The 13,986-nt window shown below is 38.7% G+C and overlaps 1 protein-coding gene across 5 annotated transcripts in view; it reads left to right on the plus strand.

The window, feature by feature from the left end:
• OSBPL9 (oxysterol binding protein-like 9) overlaps positions 1 to 13,986 on the plus strand; it is a 263,804-nt gene that overhangs the window by 241,374 nt on the left and 8,444 nt on the right. For all 5 annotated transcript variants that reach the window (XM_006839757.1, XM_006839761.1, XM_006839758.1 and 2 more), the window contains 5 exons: positions 7,157 to 7,242; positions 11,123 to 11,294; positions 12,789 to 12,873; positions 13,492 to 13,602; positions 13,839 to 13,902. In XM_006839757.1, the coding sequence (XP_006839820.1) occupies positions 7,157 to 7,242; positions 11,123 to 11,294; positions 12,789 to 12,873; positions 13,492 to 13,602; positions 13,839 to 13,902 (518 nt within the window). The remainder of the gene's footprint in view (positions 1 to 7,156; positions 7,243 to 11,122; positions 11,295 to 12,788; positions 12,874 to 13,491; positions 13,603 to 13,838; positions 13,903 to 13,986) is intronic.

Raw genomic sequence — 13,986 nt, forward strand, 5'->3', positions numbered from 1 at the left:
CAACTTCAATCTTTTCTCCATTGATAAGAATGTTGTTTATTGGTCCAGTGGTGAGGATTATTGTTTTCTTGACATTGAGATGTAATCCATATCGAAGGCTGTGCTCTTTGATCTTCATAAGTTTCAAGTCCTCTTCACTTTCAGCGATCAAGGTTGTATCATCTGCATATCGCAGGTTGTTAATGAGCCTTCCTCCAATCCTGATGCCACGTTTTTCTTTGTAGAACCCAGCTTCTCGTATTATTTGCTCAGCATACAGGTTGAATAAGTATTATTTGCTCAGCATACAGGTTGAATATAACCCTGTCTCACACTTTTCCCAATTTTAAAACATTCAGTGTTCCCATGTTCTGTTTGAGCAATTGCTTCTTGGTCTAGGTACAGATTTCTTAGAAGTACAATTAAGTGTTCTGGAATACTCATACTTCTCAATGTTGTCCATAGCTTGTGATGATCCACACAATCGAAAGCCTTTGCGTAGTCAATAAAGCACAGGTAAACATCATTCTGATATTCTCTGCTTTCAGCCAAGATCCATCTGACATCAGCAATGATATCCCGAATACTGCTTGAATGACAGTTTTCAAACACATTTTTAAATATGGAGAAAATTACATGTTTTTCTTTGATTACCAGTGGAACTTAGCTTTTTATGTTTTTGGGCTGTTTCTTCTTTTTTGAACATTGCCTGTTCAATTTATCTGTTCATTATTCTACTGAGGTACCATGTGTTTATGCAAATAAAATTCATCTTACCAGTTTATCAAACATGCCCCCTATTTTCAGGGACACTGCTATGCCAAAAAATAGCTTAGTGACATTAGGAAAATATGTCACAGGGAAAGGAGCAGTTGACAGATATAGAAAGTGTGTATTATTTGCACAAGAATAGGGTAGTCATGCATTGGTTTTTAAGAGTGGAGTTTATATATTAAAATAATTTACCTCTTTTATATTCAGAGAAGCCTGGTGGCTGCATAGGATAAGCACCCGTGGTTCAAGCCTTCTAGCCACTCCATAGGAGAAAGATGAGACTTTTTGCTCCCTCAAAGATTTAAAGCCTCGAAAATCCTATACAGAATCACTATGAGTCAGAACTAACTTGACGACACTTAACATTATTATGTTCAAGGAAATAAAACCTAGGTTACTGTTTTTTTAAACTTTTTTTTTAGATTGTGAATTGAGTGAACAAACTTTACATAGCAGATTATTACTTGTGTTCAACAAATTATCTACTCTGCATTATTATAATGTTGCCTGACCCATGACCCATGTTAACATGTGTCTTCCTAGCCCTGGAGTCCTGATGTGGCACTGTGGGTTAATGCGCCAGACTGCAAAGCTGTTTGAACTGCAACTTCAGCAGTTCAAGGTCACCAGCTGCTCCTTGAAAACCCTATACAGGGTCACTGTGGATTGGAGTCGACTCGATGGCATTTAACAACAATCTTCTAGTCCATGAATAATTTTCCCTACTCCCTACCCCATAACCATTATAGTTTGTTTTACCAAGAAAACCTGTTCTTAACTCTATAACATTGATCTCATTACAGTATTTGAGTTTCTGTGATTAACTAATTTCATTCAGCATAATGTCACCTAGGTTCATCATGTTGTGAAGTGTTTCACAGATTCATCTTAATTCTTCATTTGTACAATAGTCCATTGTGTGTATGTACCAACATTTGTTTAACCATTCTTCTCTTGATGAGCATTTAGGCTGTCTCCATCTTTTTGATGTGTCTCTTGTAGACAGCTTATTGAAGGATTCTGTTTTCTTATCCTTTCAGCTCTCTCTGTCCCATGGCTGTATGTTTAATCCAGTTCACTGTAATTATTGATAGATATAAATTGATTACTTTCATTGTGCTGTGGTTTTTTTTTGTGGTAATACTCGTTTCTTTGTTCCACATGATTTTCTACACTGAGTTCATTTTATATGTAGGTTTTCTTTTTCATTTATGTTGTGTTAATGTTACTAAATCTTTCTGATTTTCTTCTTTTATTTATTTTGATGTTAAGGTATATTAATTTTTTTGGAATTACCCTAAAATTTATTAATTTTTCCCATTTAAAACAGTCTGTTTTATCTTGAAATCTTACTTGACTTCCTTACTATGCGCAAGTTTTGTATCTACACTGTTCTCTCTTTTAGGTAACTTCATTATAAATTTATATCTCTGGTTCCCTATTTTCGGTCTTGTAGATGTGTTTTACTTCCTGGTATAGTGCTGCAGGATAATGCGCTGGACTGCAAGGTCAGTTTGAATTGTAAGGTCAGCGTTTCAGACTTATACTAGCTGTTCCTCGGACACCCTATACAGGGTTGCTATGGGTCAGAACCAACTTGACAGCAGTTAACGACAACAACATATCTGAATTGAGTTCTGGGTGGTGTTGTCATGTATGTTAATCTCAGGTTGTTGGTTATCAGCCCAGAGAATGAATACCTTTTATTATTTTCTGTAAAGTTGGTATAGTTATTACAAAATTCCTTTAATTTCTGTTTACCTAAAAATATCCTAAATTTTACCATCGTATTGGAGGGACATCTTTGCTGGGTATATGATTCTTGGCTGGCAATTTTTTTCTTAGTTTTGTATATGTCATTCCATTGCCCTCTTACCTGCTTGGTTTCTGCTGAGAAATAGAGCTTATTTATTTAGTCTTATTGGTTCTCCTTTGTAGGTAACTTTTTGTTTTTCCTGGCTTCTGTCAGGATTCATTCCTTGTCTTTGGTTTTAGAAAATATGGTTATAATGTGTCTTGGTGATTTTCTTTTGGGACCTATCCTGTTTGACATTTGTTCAGCTTCTTGTATGCTTATACTTCATCTTTTAAGAATTTAAGGAAGTTTTCTTCCACCAGCTCTTAAGACTATTTGCTCCGCTTTTTATTGTCTCTCCCTGTTCTGGAATTCTCATCAGCTATAAGTTATTCCTTTTCATGGTGTTCCAAATAATTCTTAGGTTTCCATGGATTATTTCATTTTTTTTTTCTGATTGTTCTATGAGCATGCTATTATTGAGAGATTTATCTTCAAGTTCACTATTGGGGCTTCCATTGCTTCAAATCTACTCCTATGTCCTTTAAATGTATTGTCCATTTCTGAAATCTTAGTATTAATCTTTGGATTTCTAATTGCAGGCTTTGTATTGTTTCACATTTTGCATTTATTTTTGACTGCTCTTGTTCTTACTTTCTTCTTTCTGTGAGTCCTTAGAGGTACCTAAATATTATTATTTTAAATTTGTTTTCAGTTAGTTCCATTACTTTTTCTTCCTTAGAAATGTTTTCTGGCTGTGCTGTTCTTGTTTTTGAGCCATTGTCTCTTTTTTCTTCTTGTGAGCTAACCTTGTCTGTTGTCTCCAGGGCATTGTGGCAATGTTGTATTTGTGCTTTTGGGGTTTTTTTTCCCATAAACTAATATGATTTAATATTTAGCACTTTATTATGAAATTTTAATCTTCAGATCTACAAATGATACTTAGTGTACTTGTGTTTAATTGATTCTTTTATTTAGATGTCTTACAACTCACCAACTGTCTTCTGTGGGTATAGTTAGAGAATGAAAGCATGTACACCTGTTCACCAATCACTGTTCTTGTACCTCAGTTTGTGGTGGGTTTGGCTGGTGCTGAGTGCTATCTATTGTTGATCAGGTGGTGTAGAAGCTGGTTTTGCCCAGTGAATGCAGCTACAGAAGATAATAACTAAAAGAAAAAAAAGAGGGACAGAATAGTAGAGCTGTGGGAGAGAAAATAAAGGGAAGGAAAAAATCTTAGAAAAACCAGGGAGAAGGAAGATAAAAAGAAAAAGAGGAGTAGAGAGGAGTAAAGAAAGATCAAAAGGGAAAACTAAAAAAACTGGAGGGGAAATGAGAAACAGAAGAAAAGGAGGAAAAAGCAAAGGTTTGGAAAGAGAAGAAGGGGAACAAATAAAACAAAGACAACAAAACAATGAAAGGAAAAATCCAAAAATGAAACCAAAAAACCTAATGCAGTTGTTGGACCCAGAGAGAAAACTCTTTGAAGCTCCTGCCAGCCAAGGATTGTACAAGCTGGGTAGAAGAGGGATGTGACAGCCATGTTCCTGGCCCTAGTTGGAATTTCTATAGACCTACAGATTATCTATGTCAGGGCACTCAATCTAGAAGTAGTTTGTGGAAACCCTTGAAGGAGCTGGTTTTAGTATCCGTAAAGATCACAGGACAGCAGGGTGAGGAGGCAGGCTAGATAGTTATGAGGATTTCTGCTAGACTAATGCTGGTCTGGTGACTCGGCAGGTTCTGTAGGGCTGGACAAGCCCACCTGAATCCAGGCACCAAAGTGGCACAGCTAGCCCCACCAGCCTCACACTAAGGGTGGTTCAGAACAAAAAAAACTCCAATTTCCTGGAGAGCAGGGTGTGTACTGGAGATGGATGAGAGTGGGAGCTGGACACGCCTCTGGTCACCAGGGGAGCATGGGAAAAGGAAGGAATTGCACTTTTCCCATCAACTGAATCTGCTCTAACGGGCCACCTTCTGGCACCGAAACTGCAGCTAGAAGTTCAAGAGTCATGCTTTGTCTGGCACCAGCCATCCCTGCTCATCTTCTACCAGCAAGCACTGAACCCACCTTGCTAACCTTTCCTTTTAAGTTTTTCATCTGTGTCTGTTCCATTTGATCTCCTGTATCTTTGTTGTAGATAGTCCGTGTAGTACGTCTGCCAGAAGTCCAAGCCGATCTATGGTTTTTTTCTTTAGTATTCTTACTTTGATGGTTTATAGTGTCTATGTTCTCCATAAATTAAATTGTTGTTAAGTGCTATCAAGTCAGTTCCAACCCATAGCGACCCTGTATAGGGTTTCTGAGGAGCAACTGGTGAGCTTGAACCACCAAACTTGCAGTTCAAATGGCTTTGCAGTCTGGCACATTAACCCACAGCGCCACACCAGGACTCCTCAATAAATTATAGGAATCAGTATATAAGTTTACCTGCCGATCTACCATATTTACATTATGAACGCACATGTTCTTTGGGAAAAAACAAAACAAAAACGTTTACTTGAACTTTACCTCTAGTGTTTGTAATAAAGATTCTAAATGGTACAGCCTTAGTGCTCCTTTCAAGCATGTGTCCCACCTGTACTCTACATATCTAGCCACACTAGTCCAGTGCTTAAGTTCCTTCATACCCCATTTCCTGTCTCCATGTTGTTTGCTTTTCCCCCTCCTTGTCTTTTGCAGTCTTAACTTTTTCCTGAGGTTTTTCTCTAGTGTCACCTCAGGCAAGAGTTCCCCTCCTCTGTCCCAATTCCAGTTGGCCAAACAGAACTTGAACTTCCAGGGCACTTGCAAGATATTTCTCTTGTGTGATATTTGTCATATTCCACCTAGAATGCCAAGATCATTCTGTCATACTTTGCTTCCTCCTTATCCTTCAACATAGGACTGTTCTGGGGGAAAGATGCCAAATTCAAATAGAGACCCCTTTATTAAGTCTTTGTTGTTGTTAAGTGCCATTGATCTGGATCCAACTCATAGCAACCCTGTATATAGGATTCCTGAGGAGCAGCTGGTGGTTTTGAACTGCCAGCCTCATAGTTAGCAGTCTAGTGCTTATCCTACAGCATTACTCCAGGACCTTTTATTAAGTCTTAGTAAAGACAAGAAAAAGACAAATCTGCTTTCGGGGAGACCATCAGCATGAAGCCAAAGGATTCATGACCGTGTTGCCTGAAAATAAAATTCCTCACAAAATTGTGATTGGCACAGACAGGGCTCTGGAAGCAGGAATGGGACCATGATTGGGATATGTACATTATTGCAGATTAGAAAAGTTCACAGAATTTGTCGGGGCCACCTAACAACATTGGTTAGGATATGACTCTGTCCTTGCAGGCCCTAGTCCCTCAATTTCCATTAAGGGCCTGTCCAGGCAAGTCCCTGAGGGTGAGACTGCTCTGCCTTGGGCTGCCTAGGGGGTCTTAGTAATAATAATCCACTTTCAAAAATACTCTGCCTGAGGGCAAAGTTTTTCACATTGTGGGTTAATGATCAGAAAGAACTCAGTGAAGGCAGTTTGTTTATGTTAAGACTCAGAATGGAGTGGCTGGCATCTAATGTAAAATGTAACTTTGCACAAACCTGAGAATTTAAGCTCTAATACAGGATCTTGAATATGGTGAATAATTACTAGATTTAAATTTATTTACTCTGGGACTTTGCCCTCATAAAGAGTAAGTCATAATCTTTTAAACATTTCAGATTATCTTCTAACATTTCCTAATGAATTTTTTTCTTTCTGTATTGGTTAATTCTCATCTTTCTCATTCTTTCTCCCCGTATTCTGATTTCGAATCTCCTTGACTTTCCCCTGCCATCTCCTGTGCCATTCCTAGTCCTTCATGTCCCATGGCAGAAAGAGTTTGCTAATTTCCAATCTTTATCCTTTCTTTAGTTTCTTCAAATGCTCATTTAAAAAGTGTCTGACTGTATAAAAGGAGCTGAGTCCTATATATTTGAACAGAGTCCTGGTGTGGCTCTATAGGGTAAGGACTGGACTAGTAACTATAGCTCCGAGACTCAGTTCCACAGTCAGTCAATCCTGGGTGGGTTGCTATGAGTCAGAACCCACTTGACTTAAGCGACTTAACACCAATACCTGTCTAGTGTCGTCAGAGAAGCAGCATTAGAGGGACAGTGTACAGGCTCCTAGTGTCAGGTTTTATTTTGAATTCCACGTGTGGAGCAGGAAGAAAATTTCCCTGTGCTTCATTTTTCTCCATTGTAAAATGAGAATAATAATCATAAGACTTTTGTGCAGTTTAATAAGATAGTGCATATGTAACGCCCTATAGGTAGCACCCAAAGGTTACTAGTGAGTATTGTATAGTCCTTATTCCACTTGTTGTTAAGTGCTGTCAAATGTGTTATTTCACTTGGAGAAAAGAGGGAGGTTGCTCAGAGAAAGTGACACTTGAGCGTTCAAAACCTCTTTTGTTCTGCTGGGTAGGTATGTGTCAGGACGGTGTGGGAAGTGGCTGTCAAAAGCCTGGGCAATACTTGGTGGGTGTGAATATGATTGGAATGAATTTTTAAAAAACAGTTAAGCAATCTGTCCTTAGTGGAATATGATCCCCAAATGTCAAATGTGTGTATGTTTCCAGGTAGTTCTTCCAACATTTATTCTTGAAAGAAGATCACTTTTAGAAATGTACGCAGACTTTTTTGCACATCCGGACCTGTTTGTGAGGTATGTGGGCACAGTACTTTCCAATTTTTTTTTTTTTTAATGTTACGAAATAGCTTTATCTTTTGCAGGATAGACATGGCATGTTCCTTCTGTCTTTCATACATTTATGGGTAAAAGTGGCATTGAACATTCTACTTATACATGTATTCCCACTTTTCAAAAGTTCACATTAATGCCACTTGGCTTTTACAAAAGACCTAGCTATGTTACTACTTATTTTTGCGAACCAAAAGAAATCCAAGGGGATTTTTGCTTTTACAAAAAAAGGCAGAAAGCACAACTGGTAGTCAGCATTTGTTTGGCAGTGAGTCTTTAAGGAACCAGCTCGCACTGCTCACCTCCTTCCCCGGGAACCACATTCAGCACCAAGCCACTGTAACTTTGAGCCATACCTGTGAACTTTGTATGATAGTCTTATTTTGAGCTTGATGTGCTATTTTGTATGATTCGGTAGATTATTTTGGAGGTCTTGGAATGCTCAAAAGTTTTTCCCATATAAATTATTGGTAGTCTTCACATTTTGCCATTTTTAGCTTACAAAAAGTTTTAGAGGAAAACTAAACTTTCAGATCTTGGGGAAACCTGTATTGGATGTCTGTCTATGGCTTAGGCTTTACGGCAGTAATGGTATTATATAGCCAAACTTAACACCTAGAAAATGTTAAGAGCTTGTAATAGGGGACCAGTATTTATAGGGGCTAAGGCTATGAATGTATCTGATCTGGACTTTGATCGCTGCTAAATTTAAAAACTGGAGAGAAAGAATAAGCCACAATGTCTGTCCATTTGGAGCTTACAGTCAGGTGTCCAAAGTATGTTGTTGTTAAGTGTCAATTGAGTCAGTTCTGACTCATAATGACCCTGTATAGGGTTTCCAAGGAGCAGCTGGTGGGTTTGAATTGCTGACCTTGTGGTTAACAATCCAGTGCTTATTCTGCAGCACCACATCAGAACTCTGTCCAGATTATAGACTTACTCATAAATTTAAATAATAAACCAAACAATAGTATATACACATGTACAATGGACAAAAGTAATTTAACGGTGGGATTCATTTACAAGGAGGAGAATTCACATGACTTCACTGGTAGCAGAAAATTTTTGTTGTTAATGAATGGGAAGAATCCTATTGACCTCTGACTGTATTCCTTGGTGTTAGACTGTGATTTACTGGAGTCAGATAAAAATCACTAAGGTTTCACATTAGGTGGCACATTGTCTGACATTTATACGTATCTTTCTTGTTGAAGATTTCAAAGAACCACTTAACCAGTGCCTAAAGGGCAGATACTTAAATAAAAACTTCAGAACAACATTTAAATTAGTAGATAACCAAATAAAATGTCAACATTTTTGGCAATTGTTTAATGAAAAATGGAAAGTTCTAATTGTTTATTAGCTATAGGTTTAAGACTCAAGGGTCTTTTTTTTTTTTTAATATTTTATTGTGAATTATATGATAGTTTACATGAGAGAACTTTAGTTTTACATTCATTCCATCGTATATCATTTCACTGCCTTGGTTCCAATCCCCTCCATGCATCATCATCCAACCAAAGGGTATATCCTAGAAACCCGCCCCCCTACACTCCCCTCCTACCCCTTCGGCCCACAGTCCCTCTCCCTCTCTGGATCCAAAGTCCCTAGCCACTTCATCACTCCACATCATCGTCTCTGTCTCTATCTCAGGCATCTCTGCTTCTCTGGGTAGGGTCCCGCTCTCGGCTCTTCTCCCCTGATGGTCCTAGAGACCTCCACTCCTAGACTGGAGAATTAATCACTCTAAGGGTCATTTTTAGGGCTTTGAACCAGTTCATTCTGGTTTGACTCCCTGCTGAGAATTTGCTTTTCTACCCCAGATACATATACTGAATTAGAATCTACGAGGGGGCTTCAAAAAGTTCATAGAAAAATGCTATTATCTTTTAATTGTTTTTCCATGAACTTTTTGAAGCCCTATTGTACATTTTACTTGGGGATCCTGTTTAAAAATGTTTCTGATTCAGCATGTCTAGGGTAGAAAGGCAAGTTCTCAGGCAGTGATTCAAACCAGAGTGAACTGGTTCAGTGCCCTAGTTTTTTATGTGAGCATGTACACATTGGGGTTCATAAAGCAACCATTTAAAAAATTCATACAGCTAAAAATCCAGTTGATAAGATCAAATGGAATACTAAAAATAATTAACTCCAAGAAAAGGAAATAAGGAGGAATCAGGAAACAAACATCAAGATGGTAGAGTTAAATCCAACTATATCAATAATTGGACTTATAGTGTGGTGCTGTAGGGTCAGCACTGGACCACAAACCACAGTGTCTGCAGTTCAAACCCACCAGCTGCTCCTAGGAAACCCTATTCAGGGTTGCTGTGAGTCGGAACTGACTTGACAGCGCTTAACAACAATACCAACATATCAATCATTGGAGTCCTGGTGTGGCACTGTAGGATAGAGTAGCTGTGAGTGAGAGCTGAATCATGAATGGCACTTAACAACAACATCATGTCAGTTATGTAAATGTAATACACACTTCACTGGATTAGAAAATAAGATCCTTATGTTTTGATGTTTGTAAGAAGTAGACTTTAAAGATAACTGATTAAGAGTAAAAGAATGTTAAAGCTGAGTTAGTATCAAGATAAGGAATATTACAAGAGACAGATATGAACGTTTTATAATGATGGAAACATCAGTTCTTACCCCATGAATGAATAATAATCCTAAATGCCTATGACTATAATAGTACAAAGAAGCTCTGGTTACCACTCGGGCTGCGAACCTTAAGGTCGGCACTTCGAAACTACCAGCCGTTCCTCGGGAGAAAGATGAGGCTTTCTACTCTCGTAAAGATTTATAGCCTTGGAAACCCTGTACAGGGTTACTATGAGTCGGAACCCACTCCAAGGTACTTAACAATAGTACATCTTCAAAATGCATAGAGCAAAAATTGACTGAATTAAAGGGAGAAATAGATAATAGTTGGAAATTTGTTCATAAGGATTTGACTGAACAATTACCAACTTCCCCCTCCAAAAACAAATCAGTAAGGCTATAAAAATATGCAAAGGAGCTCTGGTAGCATAGTGGTTACGAATTGGGCTATGAACTGCAAGGTCAGCAATTCGAAACTACCAGTTGTCCCATGGGAGAAAGATGAGGCTTTCTGCTCCTGTAAAGATTTATAGCCTCGGAAACCTTGTACAGGGTTGCTTTGAGTCGGAACTGACTCATGTAACCACCACCATAGAATATTCAAATACTATATATTTGACCTGATGTACTTTCTAAACATGACACCCAGCTTCTTCAAATGCACATGAGACATTCATCAAGGTAGATTATATATTAGGCCATGGGTTATAAAACAAGTTTTGATAAATTTCAAATGATTGAAATAATAGAGATATTCTCTGATCTCAGAACTAAATTAAAAGTCAACAATACAAATGTATGTAGAAAATCCCCAAATATTGGCAGTGAAACTATGTGTTTATATGAGATTTTGGAACAAGCAAAATTAATCTCTCTTATATAGAAACCATCAACAGTGTTTTCCTCAGGGTGAGAAGTTGAGAATTGCTAGGACAAGGGCATACAGAAACTTTTTGGGGTAATGGGAATGCTCTGTGTCTTGATTGAGTGGGTGTTAATTACATAAAAGAAATACATCTACATTTATCAAATCTCATCATACCATACACTAAGATCTGTGTATTTAGCTGTAAGTATTTTTTATCTTATTTTTTTTAAAGAAACTTCAGAGTAACTATTGGTCCTGGTTCCTCTCAGACATGCTCAGAGTGGCCATCTGCCTGCTGGGGCTGAGGCATTGACTTTTATACTGCCAAAACAGGACATTACATTTTGTCTCTTTCTATTTCAGCATAAGTGACCAGAAGGATCCCAGGGACCGAATGGTTCAGGTTGTGAAGTGGTACCTCTCAGCCTTTCATGCAGGAAGGAAAGGATCAGTTGCCAAAAAACCATACAACCCCATTTTGGGTGAGATCTTTCAGTGTCACTGGACATTACCAAATGACACCGAAGAGAATGCAGTAAGTTTTGCATTGACATTTAAAAATTATCTCATAAAGTTAATATTATTTAAGGTTTGATTTGATTTAGGCATAGCTGTTAAACTGTTACAGGGTCGCTATGAGTCAGAACTGACTCCACAGCACATAACAACATTAACTCATGTAAGCAATGATCAAAAGATGCTCGCTGCCTGTAAAATAGTGTTCATCAGCACATTTCCAGTAGAGCGAAAGAGTGGCCTGAGGATGAAGATTAGAAATGAGATTATGCAGGACCATGTGTGTCATAATGATAGTTTTATGACATTTCAGCATGTCATTTTTGTTTGAAAAAAATTATTCTGATGGTTTTGTGGAAAATAAATTGGAAGGGAGCAAAAATTGAAGCAATGTGGCTATTGAGGAAGCGTTAGCATTATTTCAGGAGCAAGCTGGCTGATTCTGGTTATCCTGTGGTGGTAACTGATAGATGGGTGGGTACGTAAAGGAAAGGTGGTAATCAGTAATACACCCTTGTATGTGGACTTGAGCAGTTGATACCGTTTACTGAAAAGGAAAAGATTGTATTTAGGAAAGTGATAATCAATAGTTCTGATCTAAAATGCAGAGCATGAGGGGGTCTGTTAGACATATAAGTGCAACTTTGAAATAAAGACTTGGCATTTAAGAGTCTCAAGTTCAAAGGAGAGGTGGAGAGGTCTAGGATGGGAACAAGGCCTTCAGAGACGTTAGTCTGTTTAGGTGGCATTTAGATTCTGTCGTTGTGAAATCATCATGGAAGATGATGTTGTAGATGCACATGTCACCCAGAACTAACCTCCGTAGCTCCAACAGTTAGAGGTTTGCTTCAATGAAGTAGACTGGTGACAAAGACTCAATTAAGTGCTTCTATAAAAAGCGCTAGGGTTGGTGGTGTATTTTTGAAGCCTTTAATCCACAAGTGTCTGGTGTGCCACATAATAGTCTTTCAGTAAGCATGACTTTCCATGGATCCTTTTCTGACTGGTATGTTATATGTAGCCCTTACTGAAGACATGATTCTTGCCTTTAGGAATCTCTTAGTCTAACTGAATATAGGAAACCAGAGAGACCAGTTTGCAACAACAACAAAACCACATAAAAATAAACCTAACTGTAACCCTAAAACTAAACCAAGCCTTTCTCCCAGCCTTAGCCCAATCCCTACTTCTAGCACTAACGCTAGTTCTAAACATAACCCTAACACCAAACTCAGTCACCTCCTCATAATCCTAACCTTAGTCCTCGCTTCTTAATCCTGCTCCCCAAATCATAAAGAATAAATGAAAAAATCTCTTAGTCTAGTAAAGGAGACAAACACAGTAATAATTGTAGTAGTGTAATTAAGTACCATAATATAAGTATGTCTAGGAGGCTTTGGGTATATAGAGGCAGCAATTAAAGCCCCTTGGGAGACTAAGATTGTAGTTATCATTCTCTGCGGTGTTACTTTGTTTCTACATTAAAAGAAAATGATGCTGTATTTGCTTGCAGGAGCTAGTTTCAGAAGGACCAGTTCCCTGGGTCTCCAAAAACAGTGTAACATTTGTGGCCGAACAGGTTTCTCATCATCCACCCAGTAAGTTATAGAGCTCCTCTGCAACAGCCACTCAAAACCAAAGTGTTGTGTCTAAAGTAGGGGGTGGGGGTGGGGGGTCATTAAGAGCTCCGTCAGTGAGGTCACTTTCCTCTCTCTGGAGATGGAGGCTCAGGGATTGGTTCCTTTTGTAAGTTCCAAAAACACCTTTAGCTTTATTGGTTATAAGTTATAAGTGAAAAGATTTGGGAAATCAACTTTTATTGTTTAATGTCATCATACACCTATGACATATAGGAGCTGTGTGTGCTCTAGAGACCTCAGCAACCTTGAGGCGTTTTATATAACTGAGTTGTAGGTTCTGCACAGTCTGCTGATGCACAGTGAATACAGTATAGACCTTCAACACTGTCTTTGCTCAATGTAGTGCTCAGGCTGGAAATATTGGATGGCCTCAGAATGGCGACGGGGCAGAGTATATACTTGCTGACCAGGAGAATAAATAGTCCTTTTGATTTTAAACCTCCTTGAATTGGGGAGGCAGGCTGTTCTCTGAGAGGTAAAGGATTTCCCATGGGACCAGTTCTTTCTCCAGGCTAAGACAGTTAGGAAGGTGGCAGCAGCTGGATAGTGCATTCATTGAAAACAGTTTCTGTTCAGTTTCAGCTTTTTATGCTGAGTGTTTTACCAAGAAGATACAGTTCAATGCTCATATATGGACCAAGTCAAAATTCCTTGGCATGTCAATTGGGGTCCACAACATAGGGCAAGGTGAGTCCTGGGCATGGTGTGGATTGCAGTAATTCTATGCTGAGCACTTGTCTAGTAAGAGGAAATGGGCTCAGAAAGCCAGACTCAATAGTGTAAGTGAATGTATGGGGGACAGAAAAGGGTTGGAGTATGAGATTGGTTATCCATACATTAAATGGAGTATCCCTCACCTGGACAGCAGGGCCTTATGGCCAGTTAGCACCACTCATCAGCGATTCCATCTCTTCTCTCCACAGGCTGTGTCTCATGTCTAGACTATGATGAGCATTACATTCTCACTTTCCCCAATGGTTATGGAAGGCAAGTAGTGCTGCATCCGTTTCCTCTGATCAGCAGCAGAGCCCTGCTGTTCCTTAACCCACTCCCTTCTTCCCTTCCCTCTGA

The sequence above is a fragment of the Chrysochloris asiatica genome, unplaced genomic scaffold, assembly GCF_000296735.1.
Source record: "Chrysochloris asiatica unplaced genomic scaffold, ChrAsi1.0 scaffold00026, whole genome shotgun sequence".
NCBI classification, from domain to species: domain Eukaryota; kingdom Metazoa; phylum Chordata; class Mammalia; order Afrosoricida; family Chrysochloridae; genus Chrysochloris; species Chrysochloris asiatica.